Below are 25171 nucleotides of genomic sequence, written 5' to 3'. Positions count from 1 at the left end.
GTTTTCATACCGGAATTTAAAAACAGCTTCTTATTTAATTTTTTTTTATTGATAATCCTGATCGAAAATTAAGAAACTGGATACATAATCCAAATTCTTATCACACAGAAATTGAATTTTAATTTTGATAAAAAATAAATCAAAGCATCCGAATTGTGTTTAATCTGATTGAATATTTGGTTTTTGGGAAAACAAATCTATGTAAAATTTAGAAAATTTTGAAACTCTGAAGCAGGGTTGGGGCATCTGGCATGAGATTTAGAGATTTGGGGCTTTTTAGGGTGAAGATTCTAACTCGTGAACCTCCTCAAATTTTGTTAGAATATTAGCTGACCCAGTGTGCTCTACAGCCTCTGCTACACCTTGCAAAAATAAATGAAATTTATTTAAATTATCTAATTTTTTAAGTTTTTTATTAGGTATCATTTTAAATCAATTTCAGTAGAAATCAAAATCAACTATTTTAGAATAAGAACTGCAACTTCAAAACAAAGATGATCTGATTCTATTTAGTGTTACTTGATCTTTTAGTTTCTTTTCAAGATCTAGAATTTTTACTTTGTGTATGTAAGTTCCATGAGTTCTCTTATTATGCCAAAATCCTCCCGGACTTCCATTAAAAAAAAATGGTGGTATCTAAATAACGTCACTTACCACATGTGGCTCCATTTGTTTGATAATAATATTTAAAAAAAACTCATCTCCTACTTCGCCTTAAAAAACGGAGGGTCTCAATTTATTCGTATGCAAACAGCCTCTCTTATAAAAGATGGTTCCTTTTGATTGATAAGTGCTCGATTAATGCTGAAAATTTTCCCTTTAATTCCCTTTCCTCTTCCCACAACCACTACTTGAAGGATGCAGGCTTTTTCTTAAAATCATACCCATATTTTCGTTCCCAAGAACCGTCTCATATCAAGTTTGATTCTATTGGATGATAAGTTCTTATGCGATACATCAAAATTATATGGAACCTCTTCCTTTCCTCTCCTTTCTGCAAGGCAGAAGGTTTTATAACAACCTTAGAAATATATCTCGTACCCAAACACTTTCCCAAGCCAAATTTGATTCCATTTGTTTGATTACTTAAAAAAGTTATGCCAACAAAATTGTATCAGGGGCCCTCCCATCATCGTACTCATTTTAAGAAGGGTTAAAATACAACCATTTCTCGTGCCCTAACCCTTTCCTATGTAAAATTTGATTCCATTTCTTAGATAAGTTCTCGAGTTCTGCAAAGAATTGTATCATCGCTTCCTTTATTATCCCCAATGGAAGAATTGAGGGGTTTCAAATAATCATATAACTCATGGATGAGCAACACGCGGCCCGCGGGCCGCATGTGGCCCGCGAGACTCTTTTGTGCGGCCCGCGAAGCTTTTTTCAAATTGTTATGCTTTAACTTTTTCCTACAATGGATTGTTAGGAAAGTTTAAAGACTTGATCAAATATGCACTTATCTGCATTTGCCCCACAATCATTCATATTGTTAACTTTTTTCTGGGAAGTTCTTCTTCGAGATACATTTTTCGTAATTATTTAACAGGACGAATGACCAAGTTGGGTAAAATTCTCTATAAATAAGCAAAATAGAAAATAGAAATAACTATTAATCTCCCATTACTTTGAAAAGAAAAATCCATTAAAATGAGTCAGAAGAGCAGCCAAAAATCGTTAGCTACACATAATCAAAGGAATTTCGAAGTCCGTCGAAGTCGAAGTAATTATTTTTGTTTCAAGCAAAAATAAAGTTGTATGATAAAAAATATGCTCAACAATTAAATTATTCTATCCAATTCGACAAAATGGCTTGTTCTGTAAGCATTCATATACTGACAAAAAAAAAGTAAACCAAAACCTTGTAAATTTTTTTTTCTAAATATTGACGAAAATAACGAAAGTTTAATAACAAAGCTTGGGTGAACGATTTTAGATTTTTCGCAACATGGCAAAAATTTTAAATTCTCGATAAAAAAAACAATAGGTATCGGAAATTCTGTGATTCGACCAAAAAGTTTTTCGACGATTATCTGTGATGCTTTTACAGAAATTTAAAAGAAATTTATAATAAACATTACAACAAATTGAATTATTTCGCTTATAATCAGCTTTCCACATTACCAAAGTCATACTATAGTTTTAGAAATCCTATCTCAATGATATCTAAATAAGATTAAAAATTATAGAAATCTGGATAAAAATTGTAAAATCAAGAATGTAGTTTTGAAGAAAGTTGCTTAAAAACATATGAAATTGAACATTTTTTTATGATTTCGACAACTCTGCTCAAAATCTCGATGCAATGATTCAAAAAAGAACTTCAATTTAAAAAAAGGGAAGCGAAAAAATATGAGCACGTTTGAAGAAAAAAAGGTATTGAGAGCAAGTTTCAATAGTGGAAAAATTCAGAAAGTTCATTAGCGATTCAACGTCCAACGCTAAGAAAACGGTGATTTCTTTAAATATAGGTATATTTTTCACACTCTTAGTTATCACTGTACAATAACGAGATAGCTCGTATTTGATTCGCAATATGTTAGGTGCGGCCCGCCGACTAGATTTCACATTTATATTGGCCCGTTCGTTCAAAAGGTTGCTCACCCCTGATATAACTGAATATTATTCGTATCACATGCTGTTTAATATCAAATTTGATTCCATTTGCTTGATTAGTTCTCAAGTTATGCCAGAAGTTGTAAAGGAGTCCCTTTGCCTCTCCTTTCTCTCCACTGTAAGGAGGGAGTTGTAGCATTGATCTCACTGACGCGACACTTAGAACGAAATTCCTATCATTTTTTATCTAATTTTGCCACCTATCGTCGGTATTGCGCACCATGCAAAATTTGACGGAAAATTTCCTGTAGTACGATTGTATCGTCGAAATTGTCTATTTTTCCTTGAAAGTTAGGTGGCACTTTCCAACTGGGATAGCATTTAATCAAAAGCAATCGATGCGCACTCTGGAATCGATATTGCGTACTGCTGGAAAAATCACGGAATCGCGTGTCCAGTCAGTATGGTCTGTGGTAGTACCATATTTTAATAGAAACCATTTTTCGTTTTCAAATATCCTTCCATGAAAAAATTGGTTCCAATTAGATACTCGAGATAAGCAATAAAAATCGTATGAGAGCCTCACTTCTCTCTTTCAAGCTTTTCAGCACCTCCCTAATCCTATCTCCCCACTGGAAAAATTGAGGGATACCAAAGATTTAGGGAAACATTTTTCGTACCCTAATACCATCCCATGCCAATTTTGGTTCCATTTGCTCGAATTGTCGTACCCAAATAACCTTCCATGCCAAATTTTGTTCTATTGATTAATTATTTCAATTAATAAAAGAAATATTTTTCGTATCCAAATACCCTCCCATGTAAAGTTTGGTACCATTTGCTTGATCGGTTCTCAAGTTTTGGTAACATTCGTCTTTTGATTGGGAGACCCCATCCCCATCAACTTAGGGGAAGTCTCGAACATAAATAGGAACCTTCCCCGGACTCCCAGATATCCCCACCTGCCAAGTTTCGGGTAAATCGGTTCAGTAGTTTTCGAGTCTATAGGGAACAGACAGACATACAGAAATTCATGTTTTTATATATAGATTAAAATTTTGTATGTATATATTTTATAATTTTTTTCATCATAACCACCCAAAAAAATCGTTTTTTTACATTTTTTGTAGTCATGATATTGAAAAAAAAACAACCGGTTGGAAAAGTATATATGGATTTCATTTACAAGAACAAAACAGCTTTATGAAAAATGGTGACGTATTTCAGTAAAAGGCATTTTATGAGATTTTATCAATTTGTTTTTAAATCAAATGAAATGTAACGTAGCATAAAATTAAAAAAAAAAAACCTTAAATATAATGCTATCGTTTTTTAACTATCCTTCTCCGTCAAAATTCTTAAGATCGTATCCCGACTTTAAAAAAATTAACGATTGCATCGTTTGCGAGGTCGAAGCTCCGACAACTCCTCCCCCAAACAACCTGCGCTGCTGTTCAAAGGCTTTATAAATCATATCAGCAAATCAGCTGCCAACAGTTTAATGGCCAAACAAATGTTTATCAGCAACCGGCAGAGTCAATCCAATCGCATCGCATCGGAGTGGCGATATCTACACATATGTATGTTCATAAGTAAATGACATGCAGCGATCGCGTGTGTGTTGTCTATCTGACTGTCTGGCTTTACGCGAAAGATAATTAAAATCGAATTAAAGCTATATCGTTAATACGTAACCTCCCACCAATCTGTTGGTTTAGCGCCCAGTGAATTCCCGCATCACCTGAGTGATGGATGGGAGATGGGAAAGATTTCGCTCTTGAGATAGAGATCGCTTAATCATAGGTCTATAGGAAGAAGTAGGAAGTATTCCTGCCTACCAGGTAGTGAATCAGTTGTGGCTCCCGATAATACCAGCCGGTTCTCATAAAGACGCCGGCAGCGGCGCAGACGGCTAGACGTCGTCGTCTCCCTTACTTCATCGCAGCGGCTTCCCTGTGTTGTTGTATTCTAGACAAAACAGCGTCTTCTGATTAGAGTTTAAACACCCACACCGTACATTTGATCGCTGGCGGTAAAATCTGGCAGTGGGATACCTACTGTATGTATGTGGCGTGTTGGTTACAGCTGAGCAATTCCTTGTTGCGAATCGGCATCCCCATGAGCTGTCGATAGCATATCTATATCTGTACGATAGATACCTCCGAGAGATACCTCTTCCACATGGTACTACTGAAGCTTAGGCGGTAAATATGCATATCCCGCAAAAAAAAACCGGAAAGCGATCGTAGAATCACTCATATGAATGGCGGCAGTAGCAGTCCATTCGACGCCGATGATGCCAGACAATGTCAATGCGCTGATTAAATACTAATTCCCTGCTGAATATCTTATTGTTTTAATTGCCAATTCCCCCCGAGCTTCTTCCGCCATACTCTCAGAACCACCAACAACGTTCATACAGATGGTGCGAACACGATTAACGATCTGTGTACATTGGCATTTACTGTACCTGCATTGTCGGTAGGTGCTGAAAATATGGGAAGGAAAGGTTGTAAAACGCTTCAATAAGTTTACTGCTGCGGGCGGCAAGATTAAATGGAAGCAGCAGACAGGACAGGTTCCTCAAGTCGCGGAATGTAACGCAACAACCGAATTTCTACATATTAATAAAGTTTTGGGATGTCATTTGCAATTCAATGTTCTAACGTGTTTCTTTTGTTTGTTTGTATCATTTCAGATCGATCCTGGTGGCGGCTTGCGAGAAGAAAACGATCGTACTGTTCGATCCGATCACCGAGAAGCAGATGTGCACCATCAAAAATGCCCACAACGATAGCGTTAATTGCGTCAAGTGAGTAAAATCAGATACCTACGTACTTAAAAGAAAGTCTCACTGCGTTCGCTAGCACTCCAGACCCTGGGTGTGTTGATAAATTAGAAGATAAGTATGAGCATCTCACTATCATTATAAGGTCGTTAGTCGTTGACCCGGGCTTGGGAGGAGAACTGCTGAACTGAGTTATTTTTTTAAACTAGAGATACAAAGTGAAATATGACTATAAAAAGGATTATAGGTGATGATAAGAGAGCAAGTGCAGTAAGATTGTTATTTTGTTCAGCTGGATTGACTTGAAATGACTAAAAAGCAAATTGAGAGGACAGCTTGAAATGTTTGGATAAGATGGCACCTGTAATTTTTTTTATAAGGCTTGAGGAAACAGTTTGACACTTCAAAAATCTAGTCGATAGACCAGCTTTAAAAAAACAATAATAACTGAAAAATATTTGTTTTATGTTTCGAGTGGATTGGGATGACAGCTCGGAATTGCAAAATAGAAAGTTGATGGACAGCCCCAAAGGAGAAAAACGGCATTCCGTTGATTGCGCTATAAAAAAAACTAATGATTTTCAAGTTGTTACCCGGAGTGTTGCAATACAAAATTTGGCAAACCTCGTAGAATAAGCTTCCGACTCGTGCGGAAAAAACCTCTCTTTTTGCATTTTTTTGCAAAAATCACTACATGTATGAGCATTTCAATTGGATTTTGGTTTGACATATTTAAATTACAAAGAAACGAGTCGATTAGATAGATTGAAAAATAGAAGAAATAAAAACATCGAGTTAGGAAGACAGCTGTAAGATATTTATGAGCATTAAAGGGTGATACGGTCAAAATTTTGTCAATATAAACTCTACGTATTTTTTTCAATTTTGCACTTAAAACACCTGAACACCCCTCATTTTGAAGGTGTGTGTGTGTAGAATGTTGCTCCTATTTTGATTTTGGAATTCACTCTTCAGTTGTCAAAATGCCGTCCAAGGAAGAAGAGCAGCGTATCAAAATTTTGTTCGCGCATCGCGAAAATCCGAGCTACTCGCACGCAAAGCTGGCAAAATCGCTGAAAGTTGCCAAATCAACCATTACAAATATAATTAAAGTGTTTGGGGAACGTTTTAGGCACAATTTTCCCGTATGTTTGGATAACGTGCCGCTATTAAGCCTACCCCTGGGTGTATCGTCTACAACCGTGCATCGAGCCAAAAAACGAGCCAGACTATCGACTTACAAGAAGGTAGTGACTCCAAATCGCGATGATAAACAAAATACGACGGCCACAGCGCGTTCCCGGAGGCTGATGCTGACGAAGTTTGACTGCGTGGTAATGGACGACGAAACCTACGTCAAAGCCGACTACAAGCAGCTTTCCGGACAGGAGTATTATACGGCAAAAGGAAGGGGAAAGGTAGCAGATATTTTCAAGCACATGAAACTGTCAAAGTTCGCGAAGAAATATTTGGTTTGGCAAGCCATCTGTACCTGTGGCTTGAAAAGCAGCACTTTCATAGCTTCCGGGACTGTCAACTAAGACATTTACGTGAAAGAGTGTTTGCATAAACGTCTGCTGCCTTTCCTGAAGAAACACGGTTGTTCCGTACTGTTTTGGCCGGATTTGGCATCTTGCCATTACGGTAAAAAGGCCATGGAGTGGTACGCCGCCAACAACGTGCAGATGGTTCCCAAGGACAAGAACCCTCCCAATACGCCTGAGCTCCGCCCAATTGAGAAATACTGGGCTGTTGTCAAGTGGAACTTAAAGAAGACCAAAAAACTGCTAAAGACGAGCAGCAGTTCAAGGCAGTTCAAGGCTTTCTGCGGCGAAGAAGGTGGACAAGGTGGCTGTACAAAATCTGATGGCAGGGGTTAAGCGTAAGGCCCGGCAATTCTGATTTGGAAAAGCGGAAGCCTAACTGAATATTTTTCCTGAATTTCATACTAAATAAACTTGAAAAAGAAATTTAATTTGATTTTTTAAATAAACGATTCCACCGATTTACACGCGTTTTCCTTTGACCAAAATTTGACAGTATCACCCTTTACATGTGGTTCAAGGGGATAGCTTGAAATGGTAAAAAAGCGAGTCGAGAGGACATCCTTGAAAAGAGGACAGCTCAGAGTTGCAAGAAAGCTATTTGAGATGGTAGACTAAAATGTATTAACCCTCTGCTACATACTATCCCATACAATGTTTTTTTTTTTTACTTTTTTAAGGTTTATTAAGTTTACAACGAATATAAAGTTTGTATGTATGTACATATGAATGTACAGTACCGTTCATAATTGTATAGAAAATGGAAGCAAGCGCACTGTCATTTCGACTTTGAACTTCCATAACTTTTTACTCTGATGATAGTTTTTGATCAAATTTTTTGCGTTAGATAGATTAATTATCACACTATTATCATACAAAATTTGAGCTTTCTCGAGTTTGTGTGGCCTGAGAAACAGTAATTTTACGAAAATCGGACTTTTTGGACTTTTCTCATTCAAACTGCAATATCTCTGAAACTACGCAAAATTTTTCATTGAAATTTTGCACAGTGATTGTTGAAATATGAAGCTAGCATGTCTGAAGTTTTCGAAAAGTTCTATCGATGAGATCAAAAGTTACGCGAGGTGCAATATTTCAGGCATGAACCTTGAATTGCGATTTCTATAGAATTTTGGACGAATGTTTTCATAGGAAAATCATATCCTCTGTTTAACAACCAGTTAATCTATTTCAACCGAAAAATCACAACAATATCGCGAGATTCTGATTTCAAAACACAAATGGACCATTTATTCCATTTTTTCTTTTCTTCATTGCTTTTGCCAGACATTTTTTGTCTGATTGGTGGAAGAAATGATATTGTTCTCATAAATCGTCCAAAATTCTATAGAAATCGCATTTCAAGGTTCATGCCTGAAATATTGCACCTCACGTAACTTTTGATCTCATCGATAGAACTTTTCGAAAACTTCAGACATGCTAGTTTCATATCTCAACAATCACTGTGCAAAATTTCAATAAAAAATGTTGCGTAGTTCCAGAGATATTGCAGTTTGAATGAGAAAAGTCCAAAAAGTCCGATTTTCGTAAAATTACTGTTTCTCAGGCCACACAAACTCCAGAAAGCTCAAATTTTGTGATATAATAGTGTGATAGGTGATCTATCTAACGCAAAAATTTTGATCTAAAAATATCATCAGAGTAAAAAGTTATGGAAGTTCAAAGTCGAAGTGACAGTGCGCTTCCTTCCAATTTCTATACAATTATGAACGGTACTGTATGTTGGCTATCCACCATGGATGTACGGATTCACCGCAGTTTCTGCCTAAGTATGTTCTCACATCCATTCTTAGATTATTAAGTTCGACAAATCTCCAATACAGCGCGTACACCATACCCGGACCCCATGGCTTCGTATGGACTGTTATGGAGCGAAAGTATTTGTATTGATGTAGGTATATTTTTGAAAGAACGAGTCAAAGAACGAGAACGAGCCAGCTGGCAACTGATTGAACATTCATATTGTATAGTTAGATATTAGAGGAAACACAACTTACCTATCGACAACTTATGGGATTCGAGCCCAAAAGTTTTCTTGCCGATACCGGGAATCAAACCCAGTACGCCTGGCATACCAAAACCAAACTCACGCCAGCCTATCCGCTAGACCATTTCGGCGCTCAATACATCGAAAATCAAATTTGCAATAAAAAAAAACTTTAAAAAAATTCAAAAATCTCAATTTTTTCATCATTTAAACAATTAAAACTATTCGAAAAAAAAATTGTTTTTAGCATAAATTTCTAAGAAGTTAATAAAGTTATTTTTATTGATATTTTTTTTTACTCAGCGGACTCATAGTTTATGCAGTAAGGGGTTCGAATAAATGAGTTGAGCGGGTGATTTACAATGGCATAAAGAGAGTAAAAAGGAAGAAAGTTTGGTTGTAAATTAAAAGTTTAAACATTTAAAAGTACAACAAAGAAGTTCGTGCTTACATATTCACGCTCCTTTATTTTAACTCAAAATTAAGTATGACCGAGGTTCAGAACATAGTTCGATTCTATGAACTTAAAGTTGAGTACCCTTTTTCCTCCTTGTGATGGTTCAAAACGGAGTTCGAACTGCGAACTGAAAATTGATCTCTTTTTTTCCTTCGGCGAGGGAGCAAAGCTGAGTTCGATCTTATGAACTAAAAATTGAATTCTCTTTTTTGAACTGAAAACACTTAGCGAGTTCACTTCGATTCGGAACGGCAACCAACGAACACGACGGTAAATTTTGTCGTTCCGGAACAATTACCGGAAGACTTTGAAGGAACGTCATAATGGAATGTCCACCGTGTCAACGTAAAATTCTGTCCGTTGTTGTCATTATACGGTGAGCGGCTCGGAATGTCCGTAAACTTCCGGATGCTATTTACTTCCCGTGAGAAGTAACATCCGGAAGTTTTCTTTGACCAGGAGTGTCAAAACTTTCCACCGCTCTGTAATTGCAATGCAATGTACCGGAACAGCAACATCCGGTACAACAAGTTTTAGTCATCCTTTAATTCCATGAAAATAAGCTACCCTCGAAAAAAAAAAGGATAATTCAAGTTCGGCTGCCGAGCTTAGTATTGAGTATGCCTATCAGAACTTAGTTTTGCGATTGCCCAGTCGAACTTAAAGTTGAGGGCTGCCACCGAAGTGCTGTTTTGAACCAAAACTACTTTATTTTGAGTTTAAAAAAAGGAGCGTGTTGATTAACATCTACACCCAAAATTCAGCCTTAACTCTAATCATGAGTTCTCGATATTTCAATGAATTGGCATAAGATGTGAACGCGAGCGGCGATGTAACGATTTTTGACCACCGGCATTAACCTCTCGGCGCAACCGGCTTGCGTATGACTGGAGGAAACACAATAAAAACGAGCTCACGTCCCTCCATATCCCAACACAAGACCAAGTAGAATGGAAACAATCCTGACTCAGGTAGTACAATGGTCGGATTGATATAAAAATGATGTTGTGAGTTCGATTCTCACTTTCCGATGGGATTTTATTTTTCTTGCTTCTGGGATGAATTATCCAATAGGTTGAAATCCCATAAAATGTTTCGTTTGACTGTTTGTGTGTGTTTGTCTGTACATGCTTAATTCTTTATGCCGGTAGTCAGGAAAGCAATCATATCATCTTTGGCGCAATGCACATTGTTAGCCCCGATCGGCATTGGAATTTTGCAACCTCTTCTTTGGGTTGCGGTTAAGGTTATCTGCATCATCTTTGAAAGAGAACGGAAAGGATGATGAAACGAGGCAACAAAATTCACATTTTTCGGATGTACAAAAAAAAGTGCTGATTTTGATTAGTTTGGGGGTGTTGAATCCAAAAGCACATTTTTTCCTATCAGTTTTTGTTTTAGGAAGAGGAAATAGATATAACGACATTTAATGAATTAAATTTTGTCTTCTGAGAATAAGGTACAGAAGTTTACGTTCCGTTTATTCCTAGTTCTGTAGAATACGGGAATTTTTTGTAAAAATCTATAGAAAAAGAAATGGAACTTCCATTTGCCCGGATATTTAATACCAGGGTGGCCAGCGAACCGGGAATTGAAGAAGGCACCGGGAAAAACCCGGGAATTTCGAATCGAAAGCGGGAAAATTCTCTAAAGATTGTTTGTCTGATATAAAAATTTATTAAACCCTTAAGTTCATTCGTTTCATCATGATAAAAAAAATCAGAATTTTTTTTCAAGATTAGAACCATTCGGGAATATCGAAAAAATGGAATTTTAATTTCATGATTAAATTTTTAATAATGCGGTGAAAAGTTGGGATTTGCTTAAAAAATTGGAATTTTTGAGCTCAGCGCATACATTTCAGGGTTCTGAGATGTTCCAGTTCCTGTTTTTTTAATGTATGTTTTTTTAATTTACGAAATGTTGTGGAAAAATATCTCAAGCATAATTTTTTTTTAAATTCAAGGATATTGTTCAATATGAAAAAAAAAAAACGTTGAAATTAATCAACATTTGATAACTGCGAAGCTTAAATATTTTAAGTTTTGGTAAATAACTTCTATGGTGGATGGAAGTATTTTATATTTTATAGCATAGTGCACTTTCTTTACTTATCTCTGGGAAATCTAAAATATGGATGAAAAGATAAGTTATTTTAATTTTATTTACAAATAATGTTATTAAGTCATTGAACTCTTTATATTTTTGTGTGCCATGTATTCACTTCACTTGTGTTCAGTAAGAACTCAACTGTTATAGGAAATAAGTGAAAACAATTAAAAACGTTGAAATAAGATAGTTTTTTGACTTAATTCACATCTCGAAAACTATGATGTTCAAAACTTCATCATTTTTTAGCCACACAACAAACATATTTGAAATGGGGAAACAATTCTGAAGAGTCCGACCAAAAAATCGAATATATTCGTTTGAACAAATAAAGATAAAATGTCAAAAGAAAGGAAAAAGATTGATATTCATTCAGTCTATACTCACCTGTAAATGAACCAATTTTCTTAAAAAGTAAAATTTTACAAAGGTTTAATTTTTTTTTTAATAATTTTAACAATAAGAATTTCTTACGTTTCTGTACTTGTTTTTGGCTGTTTTGAAATGAGTTCACGGTACTATTATAAAAAATCGCAATATTCAGTAAGTATCTACACGTTTCCATTATAACCATACTTAGATATAAATTATGCGAGAAACACAAAAACTGAGTTACCACCATGATATTTGATTAATTGTAAGTTATGGCGAAAGAAGATGCCAAGTTATAAAATGATTTTTGTATACATTCTGTGCTTTTACTAGCTACCATATTTTTTAAAAAAAAGTTGAAAATCGTAGATCATAAGTGATTGGACTACGGAATCTCTTTTAAAAATTGGGACTTTCATTCATTAAACATTTATTCCCCAAACCAGAATTAAAAAACAAAATTTCACCTAAGAATAATTTTATAAATTTGGATTGAATTTTGAATAGAAATAGAATTTTTTTTTCAACTTTAAAATTCTATTATTGAAAATTCACGTTCAACTTTTTTGGTTAAAATCTGATAAACAAATTCTTTTATGTATTTTGAAACTGGAACAATCATTAAAAACCGAGAAAAACCGGGAATTTGAAAATAAAAGTTTGCTGGCCACCCTGTTAATACACAATTTGGGATAAGTCTGGTCCGGCCCGGTTGCCCGGATTTAATTAAAAATAGCGGTTTTGCCCGTATTTATTAACTTTATTTGCCAAAGCATACAAGATGAACCAATTGTGTCGTTTTTTTTTTTATTTATGCGTTCAAAACGAAACTTTTTGAGCAAAAACCAAATCAAAATTATTATGGAAGGTTTTTTTAAAGCTTGAAATACGATTTAAATCTACCTATAAGTTTTGATGAAATTTGGTTTACAAGTTATATTTTTTATTTTGTTGAGTTATCTGGGTTTTAACCAAATTTTCCTGGATTTTGCCGGATTTTTGGTCGACAATTTTGAAATCAAATGCCAGGATTTTGACAGGGTTTTAGTTAAAATAGCCCGGATTTGCCTGTTCCTGATACTTTTTGAAAAAAATTCTGGCAACCTTATCCCGTTTACATGTTCAAGGTTAAAAATGACTTGTGCAATGCCAGCTCCGATTTTTTTAAAGTTTCCCAAATAGAAAATTATATTCAGAAAATTGTATGTTTCTTAAGATCAAATAGCAAAAAACGATTTCATGTACCTACAAGTTTAGTCTCAGTGGTGTTAACTTTAGAATGTCTGGTTTAGTTTCATTGCTGAAATATAATACTTTGGCAGCGATAAGGAAGGCATACCCAATTATTTTCTAGTAATATAATTGCGCCTTCAACCATGCCCAGAAATATGAATTTAAACATTACCTAAAACCATACTTCAAGTAGGAAGTTCAAGAACTAATTTTCATAAATAGAATTATATGTTTACATTAAGTCAAAAATTCGATTGGATAATAAAGTGTAAAACATTTGAATGACATTTTTTCAAGTCTCAGTTTTCAGGTCAGCGAACAGTTCTCTACATCTGCTATTTTTTGACACAAGGAAGACCTCATCGTTTACAGTAAAGATGTTCGCTTCGTTGCTATCAGATCTGGTTCGGACAGTGGTGTTTTTCCACAACTGCTCACCATCTGTCACACTGTTTCCGCCCTCCTCGTCGTCGTCTAACCAATTTGTTAGTATGGAGGTAATTAAGAGCGAATTTTTGTCACACGATCGGCCACGTGTTTCTAATTGGGGATCTCGAGAGGGTTGGTAGAAGCTTCTCGATTTCCTGGATTCCGTCAGCCAGTTAGAAGGTTGATATAAGTAGGTATAAGACGTCTATAGCTTTAAACACATTTTTATGGCAGGAATCTAATAAGGCAACAGGTTGTTTACTACTCAATTCAAAAATACTGCTCTCAGTTGTATGACATCTGGTGATACTGCTTGGGTAGATTAAATCGAGGGTTTATTTTGGTTTTCGAATACATAGTCCAGATGTTGTTAGAATTTTGTAGAACATTTTCGTGGGGATCTTTCCATCAAGCTAAATCTTATGAGAGGTTTTATTACCTTCCTATCGAACATAGTCGTTTGCTTCCTCGAGATGACGAATTCCAGAATCAGCACAACATGACATCATCATCTGTTGGATAGACTAGATCGGGCACAGAAAATCCGTAACCAATTTGTTTAAGGTTCATAGATTGATGGTTGTTTCTAAAGGGAATTGTTTCGGATTATTCAGCGATTAGTGGTGCTCATTTGAATGCATCATAATATAATGGGTTAGCCTACAACATTCTGACACTGATTTTTATTTTATTTCTTAGATTCCTCGACAACCGTATGTTTGCGACCTGTTCGGACGATTCGACCGTTGCCCTGTGGGATACCCGGAATCTCAAGTCCAAAATACGCAGCCTCCACGGGCACTCGAACTGGGTCAAAAACATTGAATACTCAAAGAAAGACTGCCTGCTGGTGACGTCCGGCTTCGACGGGTCCATCTTCACCTGGGACATCAACAGCTACACCGAGCACGGGTTCGTGTATCAGAAAGTGTTCTACACGCCGGGTCTGATGCGATGTCGCCTAGTGCCGGATGAAAACCGGCTGGTCATCTGCACCACCGGCGGCTATCTTATCATCATCCACAACCTCAATCTGGCCTCGCTGGCTAAGGATCTCAGAGGGTTTAGGGTAGGTATAATTTTGAGGTATCGAAAAAAGGTCTTCTCATTGATATGATTTCTTTCTCCATACAGCCCAATCTGTACCGGCTCATGCAGCTGCGGCACCAGTTCATCCCGAATGCGGCCCGGTACGATCACGCCTTCTCCCGGAAGCAAAAGTACAACCGGGTGGAGCTGGTCACTGACTTCCCGGAAGGCAACGACGCGGAAGTTATCAGCTCACTCCAGGTAAAGGAACGGACCCTAGAGTCATCAGTTATATGCCAGTAGTCACTTTACCATGCAAAATAGGCCAGGCGGTATCAAGCCGGCCTACGGTCAGACAGATGGCAGAAATCTGTTCACATTTTTTTGGACCATCGTTTTTGTTTTGATTTGTTTTCAGTCAAAACATTGACCCGTTCGGATCATGACGCGTCGCGTTACGTTGCGTTTTCGACCGAATCCGCCCGACCGACCTACCCCCGCATGCTCTGGGATTGAGTCGCCGTAAAATTTATCGACCGTTACCGTTTGATTACCATTGCTAATTTCCCGGTGGCAGAATTATGCTTACCGCTGCTGGTGGAACATCATCGTTGAGGACCGTTGTTTTCCTTCTCTCACTGGTCTTCTATCTGCGGTTTGCACTTTAGAAAGGTGTGTAATCCATGCGTAAAAGTTGGTTGGAGCATTTGAATGGCTCAGGCTACAGGCAGCAATATCAGGTAGGGCACACGGTGTTTGCGCAGCGGTGTAATTTGCACTATAATCTGAAATTTCCTCAACCACAACGCGAATCAAAGTTCTTAAAATTGTAATCGTAAATTTTACATTTGGCGCAAGATAATGGTCGACCACCTTCAAGTTTTATGTGCCATCAACTTACACCGGTTCCTGGAACAGCGTAAGCATTTATAATGTTCACAAAGCCATCAGATCTTAGCCGCATTCCGATGGTTACGGGTTATGTATGGTATTGCTTGATCGATGTGAATTTGAAAGTCCGATTTGGATCAATCGAAAATCTAGAGAAATAATGTAGAACATAGAAGATTTGTTTTTAAATTTTAAAATTGATTATTAATTGGCTGATCCAGTGGGCCCAAACAAAAATAAGATAGTTCATTGGCACTTACCGTGCTCGGTTGGGTTCAACGAACCTTTGCCTCTTGACGGTATTTCTAAGCCTAAGTAGATTCGACACGTTTGACGATCTCCAATTCCGTCAACTATTGTTAACATCAAACAACAACAACAAGCTTAGCGCAACGCCAGTAGTAGCGTGGTCATTTTGTGAGTCAAGGTCTTACCATCTACCGGTAAACCTCATAGCAAAGCAAATCAGCGATAAACGAAACGCGCAATTCCAAAAAAAACGACCGTTTGATGCTTTTGTCACTCTCCGCTCCGTTTAGTACCCAATTCGGGGAGGTTGTCAGTCATTGGCCTTTTTCGTGGGAAAACTGTTGGATGGGGATTTTTGCTTTTAGCTTGTGCACTAACTTTCAACTATGTATTTTGAACTTACATGTAAAAATGTTGAGATGAAGATGGGGTCCGACATCGACTTTAATATTTCAAAAATCACCAAAAGAGGACCAAAGTAAATTCGGAAAATCAAATTTTTTTTTATGGCTGTACAGGAAACGTCGAGATCTGATGTTATCTCGAAAAAAAAAATTTTGGTCAAAAATATATTTTCTGGGAGCCAATCGACTAACTTTGCTGTGAACAAAAATAGTGTTTTGATGTTTTCAACAAAGTTTCATAGTTTCGCTTATTCTACAACTTAGTAGGAAAAATAAAGCTCTATCTCTTGAAACAATAACGTTGGAATTGATTTTGAATAATTCTTTATGCTTTCAAGTTATGAAGCATGTTTGAAGGAGAGAATATTCTGAAGGCACTTTACAGCTAAAATGAAAGACAAAGGCGCTAGATACCTATTGGACCACTGTGAAGCGCCGGTGGGGGTGGTTTTTTGGTGGTTTGCTTTGCAGAGCTTCAGCTTCTCCAACTCTGGACTCATCAACTGGAACTTAATTTATTGAATGTACCGTGAACGGCTCTAATTCTGCGCAGTTAAGGATTTTTCAAATGTTTTAAGTTATAAAAAATTTACCTTTCAATGAATTTCCTCAAAATTTCATGTACAGTTGGGTTAACTAACAAATTTAACGGCAAAAATAATTAGAGCTCAATTTTGGAGCAAAAATGTGGATTATTTACAACATTTGGATAAAATGCAAGTGGCCCTTATTCTGCGCACTATTTTCTATTTGTTCCTAATTCTGCGCATATGTCCCATATTCTGCGCACCCAAATAAAACCAATATACCATTCCGTACTTGTAAGACAAACATTGAATTTAATTAAAAAGTCTTAAAAACATGCTTTACGCTTAGTAAACTATTGCAAATTATGAAAAAGGGCCAATTCAGGCCTTGGATCTTTGAACCTTTTGTGACACTTTCTTTCACTTTTTCTTACACTTGCTATATGTTACTTGCAGATGCTTTTTCCTGCAGCTCGCTTACCCAATATTTGTTGACCGATCACGTTCTTCGCCGGATCTGGTCAAATTAACTTGTTTCGTTGGTGTGCAATGCACACTATTCCGACAAATAGAAGAAGTTCCGGCGGGCCACAAAATCGCCCCAGCTGGGGGAACTACGCGCTACTTCATTTGGTTTAATATCATTCAGTATCAGTTAGTCAACGAGTGGGAGTGAGCGGGTGAACCGAGAGAAGCTTCGCGTAGTTCCCCCAGCTGGGGCGATTTTGTGGCTTGCCTGAACTGCTTCTATACGTCGGAACAGTCTGTACAGTTGGGACTGAACGATTGACACGCGAACACGATAGAGAACGCAAATCAAGATTTTCTTTTTTTTTGTCAACAAAAGATAAAGTGAAACTCCCAACAACTTTACAGATACACAATCTTCATAAAACTTATTAGAAAACTGAAATTGAAAGTCTCCTAACTCCCTGCATTCAATTCCTTGCAGCTTTAACATCAGTTCATTCCGGTGCTTTTCATTCTGCGCATTAGAAACATAAGTAAACAAATGGTGTCAAATTCTGCGCATTGGTAAAATCATTGTTTTGATTTGAAAAAACATTTTTTTTCTCAAATTTTTTAAGCAGTCATGTTCAGAATGACTTTATCTTCCCCGTAGAGGCATTTCCAATGTGAAAATTCTGTTTAACACTGTTTCATTTGATCTTTTTGTTTTCCTAACACTTAGCTGGACTGCTAACGGCGGCCATTTTTCAACGTTTGCTTCCTACATTTATTTTGATTTTTGTCATTTCTCGCGAAAAATTCATCAGATTACAAAATAATCGGAAGCATTTTGAAGATAAACAGTAACTGAAGAGTTTCAGCTGGTTTCATGGATATTTTGTTCATCACATCTTGAAATATTTCTGTTTGAATATGAAAATGCGCAGAGTTTGGAACTGCGCAGAATTAGGGCCGGTCACGGTATATCGGCATAATGTAATTCGCGGTGAAAACCGGGGTAACCCTAAAAAAAAACTGTTGTAGAAGGTTTCAAAGAACGTCTTCGGCTAGAATATCAACTTTCAACTATTCCCAATCGATTCCACCATGTTAAACACGCTAAATGTGTCACGTTTTTGAGTTATTGGCAAAAAAAAATTCACGTTTATTTTCACGAGAACTGTAAACATGGACAAATGCTCACTTGTGACGGTTGAAACAGACACGTTCGAAGTTTTGAATCTCCAGATGCCCATTTGTAAAAATAAAATTGACCGCTGCTACTAAACAATACCGAATATATAATCGACTGTGGTATCGCAGTTATGTTGATCGTACACAGAGTGAGCTTCGTCGCCATCCAGAAAAAGATTTGGAAATTTGTGAACTCCAAACGGAAGGAGTCCGGGCTTCCAGCTATTCTCAAATTAATTAACCGTATGGCCACGTCACCTGCTGAAAAATGTTACCTTTTCGCGACGCATTTTGCCAGTGTCTTTTCAGTGGGATCGCCAACTGCCGATCAATTAAACGCCGCCGTAACACGATGTACTGGATCTGCATGTTTTTTCTGTTAAGGTGCATTTACTTACAGTTCTTTCGAACGTGAAAATGAAAATACTTATATTCTTCAAAAACTCGACTGTGTTACATTTCATGGCTGCGAAACTAGGTGGAATAGATGCGGAATGGTTGAATCATTATTTTTGAACTGATTCCTTGTCCAAAATCCTTTAACATTGGTTTTATTTCAATTCTCACGATTTTCACTGCGGAACCTTCCGCTCGAAGTGTAAACGCACTGAGCGAACGTGAAAATGGAAATGAATATAAATTCCGCGTTCATTTTCACGTCCGAATGGCAATGTGCATTCTGAAAAAAATTTCACCGATGACGGAAATTTTTTTTGCTCCATTAAAATTAGTTTTTAAAATGCAGGCACATTAAAAGGCAATGAAAGGCTTAAAAATACAACGGGTTTGAAATAAGTCGCATTAGATAATTTTTTTTTCAAATGTGCGCTTCAGAAAAGGCATGGAAATAATTGGAAACCTCTTGAAATTTTTCAAAAATAATCTTTTTAAAAAGAACTGAAGAGCAGCAAAATCATGAGCAAAAGTAAACCGATGCATTTTAATTTCATAAAAACTTCTCGATTGTTTCATTTAATTAAAAAGTAATTTTAATAACCTTTTTTTAGCAAATTTTTAATCAAGAACAAAAAAATTGGCTATTTTGCATAAGTTATTCATAACGTTTTTTCAAAAAGTTTTTCAGAAGAAACAACTCTTTGATTGATAAATACTTTTTGAGAGTACCCAAAATTCATAATTCAAATTTAAATTCATTGTATTCACGGATAAAGACTTTTGGATTATTTTTTTTTAAATCAATCGTTTTCAAAGATGAATATGGCTTGAAGAAGAATAGGTTTTATTTTTGGTTCTTTATATATTTCTTAAGAAATTTGAATTTAAATTTGAAAACCGGTTCGACTAGTATCGATCAAAACATTGGTTGTATGACCTATCATTTACCGATCGAAACCAATTTCGGTCTGTCATTGAACAAACTTGTTGCCGATTTGACATTTCACTGCGGAATATTTTTTCACTGTGGTGATTTCACGTTCACGTTCGCGTCCGAGTTCACAAGAACTGTAAACCGGGCTTTAGCGAGGAAATGGTTTTAGAAGCTATCATTAATTTGAATATCGGTATGCGTATTGAAAAGTGTCGCACTTTGCTGGTAAAATCTCTTAAGCTGGAAAAAATCGCTTATGAGGAGACAATCAAAATGTTCTTAACTACCGAGGTGTCACATTGCTAGCTGCCTGTTGGAAAGTATTTGCGAGGATCGTCTACGATGTTATGTTTTCGGCTTGCCGGAACTGGATCTCTGAGAATCAGCATGGATTTTTTCCTAAACGCTCGGTAACTTCAAACCTAATGGTATTAACATCCTTCCGTCTATCAAACATGGATGGCGGAAAACAAATTGACGCGATATATACCGATATTACTGCGGCATCTGATTCTGTAAACACGATATTCTCCTGGAAAAATTGCATCGATTAGTGTTTTCTGAACAATTGTGTGCATGGATCAGAAGCTACCTAACGGATACTGGATAGTCGATTAGCTGTTAAAATTAGCTCTGCTGAATCTTCTGACTTTATTCCAAAGTCTGGGGTACCCCAAGGCAGCAATTTGGGTCCTTTATTATTTAAATCAGTGGTTTTCAAACTTTTTTCAGTCGCGTAATCTGAATTTGAGTCTTGTTCAAAGTTAGGCAGCATTCAAGGGTCTTTAAATTTAAATAAGATTCTTACAACTGAACTCCGGCAATGTTAGTGTTAACCGAATAGGTTAAAAGTCTATTCATGGCGAATGGCACAATAGATTTTTTGAATAGATTGAAATAATGATGAACTAATAAGAACTTAACCTTAAAAACACTTAATTCAAAAAATTCTTTCATATTCTCTTTCCAACAAATCTATCACTAAATCACAGATCACGCCTTTTTACACAGATTTTTCGAAGGTTTTTTCTGTTAACCCTTCATTTCATGATTTTTTTATTTTCGCCTAAAAATTATATCAAACAGTTGAAAATGATGAATACATCACGAAAAAAAATTAAAATAAAATACAATTTTTCACTTTTTTATACATTTATTGTTGCAAATTTGTTACTTTATGAAACGAAGGGTTAAGCTAATTTTTTGAGGCAATACATTTTGAAGATCATCAAGCATTGCCATCAAAAATTAATCTTTTTCAGTATTATCCAAAATAATCTTACAAAACAAGATCAACATGCAAAAATACAAAATATGTGACAATTTAAAAAAATCTTTTATTTAGATACATTTTTAGGAGAAAATATTAGGATTCTGGAACAAAAATTAGCTTGCAGCTCTGTGAAATAAAAGATATTTAAGTCTTGAACCTGATGTTAAGTTCTGTAACGTGATTTCATTGTTTTGCATCGATCCTACTCGTTTGTTATTTCAAATCAACGTTGTTTCGTGATTTGTGAAAATGTGAATTACGACCTCATCGCCCCCCTGAGTCCTTCCAACGCCGCTAAAATTTTAAAATTTAGCTCACTGCCCCCCTGGAAGCTCTCAATGCCCCCAAGGGGGCGGTAGGGACCACTTTAAAAACCACTGGTTTAACTATTCTGTAACGACATTAATTTGTTGCTCATTGGATGTGGAGTTCTTCTCCTCGCGGATGACCTGAACTGAAAATATTTTTAGTCATAAACAACCAAGCTGATTTTTATGAATTGCAAAGCTTCTTGAACCCAGTTGTGATCTGGTGTGCTAATAATATACTTGTTTTGAGCCTTGCGAAGTGCTGTATTATCTATCACGTTTGGACGTGAAAAATCCTTTCATGCAGCATTACAATATTCTGGGCGAGCAGTTGCATCGTGTTGAGGAGATTAAGGACCTTGACGTTTTGTTGGACAATCGTATGACTTTTAAGCGTCATTTCATTACTCTGTGGTACTCGAGAAGGCAAACCGAATGCTGGGATTTATCATACGTTTGAGCAAAGAACTCACAGATCCGGTCTGCTTGCGAGCTCTGTATTGCTGTCTGGTGCGATCAATACTGGAATCCGAGAATCTCGTATGGTGGCCTTTTGAAGCTGCATGGACAGCGCGTTTTGAAGCAATTCAACGTCGGTTCGTGCCTTATGCTCTTCGTAAGCTACCTAGGGAGAATCCATTAAATTTACCGCCATACGCACAGCGATGTGCCCTGCTTGGTCTTCATTCATACGCTGTCGGATCGCCGTTCCATCGGTCAATCGTTGTTCGTGGCAAAGATTCTTCGGAACGAAATTGACTGCTCCTGGTTACTCTCTCGCTGCAATATTTATACTTTAGAAAGATCCCTGCGCAATAGGAATTGGCTCTCTCTGGAACCAAGAAGCACGCGATGTGGCAGCAACGACCCTTTTCGTTCTGCAAAATTATAACGTAAAAAGGTTATTTTAATATCTTCGACTTCAATGTAAAGCTTAGTTCTTTTAGAAATGGGACACTTTCATTTGCTAATAGCTCGTTAACTAGTTATTGGATATTAAAAATTTTAACAGCATTTTGTTGCCTGTAAAAAGTACTATTCGACCTATTTTTTTCAAAATTTAAAATTTACGCGTTTTTGAGATATGTACGATGCGAGAGAAAAAGAAAAAAATAATTTTGCACAGTTTCCTTGAAAATACGTCATTGTCAAATTGATAGCTGACAAAACCGTTGATTATTCAAAGAATTACTGAGTTTTTGTGGTGGATAAGTATGCAAACACTGTCAATAATGTCCACAAAGTTCAAATCAAGCATTGGAGTGAAGCAGATGATCGGCAACAACGGTTAAGGATCATCAAGGAATGCAAGTCTCATACCAGCATTTTTAATTTTCAATAAACGAAAAACTAAGGGTAGATCGCTGAAATGTCCAAAACAATTTTCTCCGATAAGCTGAAAGTGTTGCCTAATGATGACTCATTGAAATCCAACCTCAAACAACCATTTTTTGATAGTTCCAAAGCTCTTAAGCTGTAAAACCGGTACCGAAAAAAAAAACGTTTAAAAATGTGGTCAAAAATAATCAAATTTGTTCATTTCGAAACAACTGTATCCACTAGAATGCTTCCAGTTTCCAGTTTCCAGGGAAGTATTGGACCAAAAAGTATCAGAAATTGAAGAAGGAAGGTGAAGCCACCTAAAATATAGATTTTAAGAAGTATAAGTTGGAGAAACTGATCAATACCATGACTGAAAAAAGTGTGCGCCGGCCAATGGGAGATACCAAGAATAAAGTAGAAATTTCTTTAACAAAAAACGGTAAATATTTTTTTTCAAATTTTTTCATGAAAGATCATAACATTGCCTTCTTTTTCTTCATAGAAAGTATTTCGTTCAAACGAATGGTTTTTGAGATACAGGCATTCGAAACTGTCCCATTTCTAAAAGAACTAAGCTTTATCCATTTCAACTTTTAGACGCCCCGCATTGAATCTGACATAAAGGGTGATACGGTCAAAATTTGGTCAATATCAACTTGACGTATTTCTTTCAATTTTGCATTTAAAAATCATGAACACCCCTCATTTTGAAGGTGTGTGTGTGTAGTATTTCGCGCATCGCGAAATTTCGAGCTACTCGCACGCAAAGCTGGCAAAATCGCTAAAAGTTGCCAAATCAACCATTACAAATGTAATTAAAGTGTTTGAGGAACGTTTGTCGGCAGCCAGGAAGTCTGGATCGGGGGGAAATCGAAAACCGGAAGCCGCTAAGACGACAAAGAGAATTGCCGGTAGTTTCAAGCGAAACCCTAACCTCTCTCTCCGAGATGCCGCAAATAGGCTGGGTGTATCGTCTACAACCGTGCATCGAGCCAAAAAACGAGCCGGACTATCGACTTACGAGAAGGTAGTGACTCCAAATCGCGATGATAAACAAAATACGACGGCCAAAGCGCGATCCCGGAGGCTGTACACGACGATGCTGACGAAGTTTGACTGCGTGGTAATGGACGACGAAACCTACGTCAAAGCTGACTACAAGCAGCTTCCGGGACAGGAGTTTTATACGGCAAAAGGAAGGGGAAAGGTAGCAGATATTTTCAAGCACATGAAACTGTCAAAGTTCGCGAAGAAATATCTGGTTTGGCAAGCCATCATTACCTGTGGCTTGAAAAGCAGCATTTTCATAGCTTCCGGGACTGTCAAACAAGAAATTTACGTGAAAGATTGTTTGAATAAACGTCTGCTGCCTTTCCTGAAGAAACACGGTTGTTCCGTACTGTTTTGGCCGGATTTGGCATCTTGCCATTACCGTAAAAAGGCCATGGAGTGGTACGCCGCCAACAACGTGCAGGTGGTTTTCAAGGACAAAAACCCTCCCAACACGCCAGAGCTCCGTCCAATTGAGAAATACTGGGCTATTGTCAAGCGGAACTTAAAGAAGACCAAAAAAAAAGGACAAGCAGCAGTTCAAGGCAAACTGGCTTTCTGCGGCGAAGAAGGTGGACAAGGTGGCTGTACAAAATCTAATGGCAGGGGTTAAGCGTAAGGCCCGGCAATTCGGATTTGGAAAAGCGAAAGCCTTACTGAATATTTTTCTTGAATTTTATACTAATTAAACTTGAAAAAGTAATTTATTAACTTAATTCAGTTGTTTTTATTATCTTTTTAATAATCAATAAGTTATAACTTTCACAAGTAACGTTAAGATGTTAGTCTATAGTTACTTTTAGGTTGTTGAACCTGATCTGCGCTTTATCGGCAGGAGTTGTAGCTGTGGGAGCATCAGAAAAAGATGACTCGTCAGGTTCAGAGCTAGAACTTGGCGGGACTACGGTAGTGCTATTGCTATTCGGAGCGTCAGTTGTATCTCCAGGGCATACGACGTTGTTATTATTTCCGCGGGAATCAATCCAGTTCCGGTAGCTTGTCACATCGGCGTAGATGCCCGGATATCGTGGTAGAGCACATTTTCTCCCCCATGATACGACGCCAGCCAGTTCTCCATCACAGACCAGTGGTCCTCCGGAGTCACCTTGACAGGAGTCCACACCGCCTGCCCGGAATCCAGCGCACAACATTCCATCCAAAAGTTTGCCATTGTACGAGTTTGTTCCATTGCAGAATTCCAACGACATCACGGAAACGTTTGCAGCTTGCAAAAGCTCTGGCTTCGGTCTATGATCATTCTGCTCAAAAAAATCTAAACAATTAGAAGGTGTGATCATGGTGAAGCAACTCTAATTTTACTTACGTATCTTCTATCTCCCCAACCGCTAATCTGACATGAAGTATTAACGGCGGGAGTTGAATTCGTCAAATGAATAGCGCTTATCGTTGGATGGCCGGCAATGTCGATTGGCGTCTCAAGCTAAAGTAGGATAATTTTAAGTTCCTTATAAATATTCTTTATCCATTACAAACACTCACAATCAACAGGGCAATATCGTCCCTCACAGCATCAGGATCGTAGCACTTGTAAGGAATTGCCTGGCTAACATTCCTTACGACAGTGTTGGAGGTTATTTCGGTTCGGTTGAGAGTTCCGGCTACCACTTTTAAAGTAGTTGCATTGTACTG

The 25171-nt window shown here is 37.1% G+C and overlaps 1 protein-coding gene across 1 annotated transcript in view; it reads left to right on the top strand.

Annotated features, from left to right (window-relative positions):
- LOC129757324 (DDB1- and CUL4-associated factor 10 homolog) overlaps positions 1-25171 on the top strand; it is a 70671-nt gene that overhangs the window by 40362 nt on the left and 5138 nt on the right. The window contains exons 2-4 of the mRNA XM_055754515.1: positions 5252-5365; positions 14193-14562; positions 14628-14783. Of these exons, the coding sequence (XP_055610490.1) occupies positions 5252-5365; positions 14193-14562; positions 14628-14783 (640 nt within the window). The remainder of the gene's footprint in view (positions 1-5251; positions 5366-14192; positions 14563-14627; positions 14784-25171) is intronic.

This window comes from Uranotaenia lowii, chromosome 1 (genome assembly GCF_029784155.1).
Source record: "Uranotaenia lowii strain MFRU-FL chromosome 1, ASM2978415v1, whole genome shotgun sequence".
Classification (NCBI taxonomy): Eukaryota; Metazoa; Arthropoda; class Insecta; order Diptera; family Culicidae; genus Uranotaenia; species Uranotaenia lowii.
Note: the sequence above shows the minus strand (reverse complement) of the source record. Positions and strands in the feature narration are given on the sequence as shown.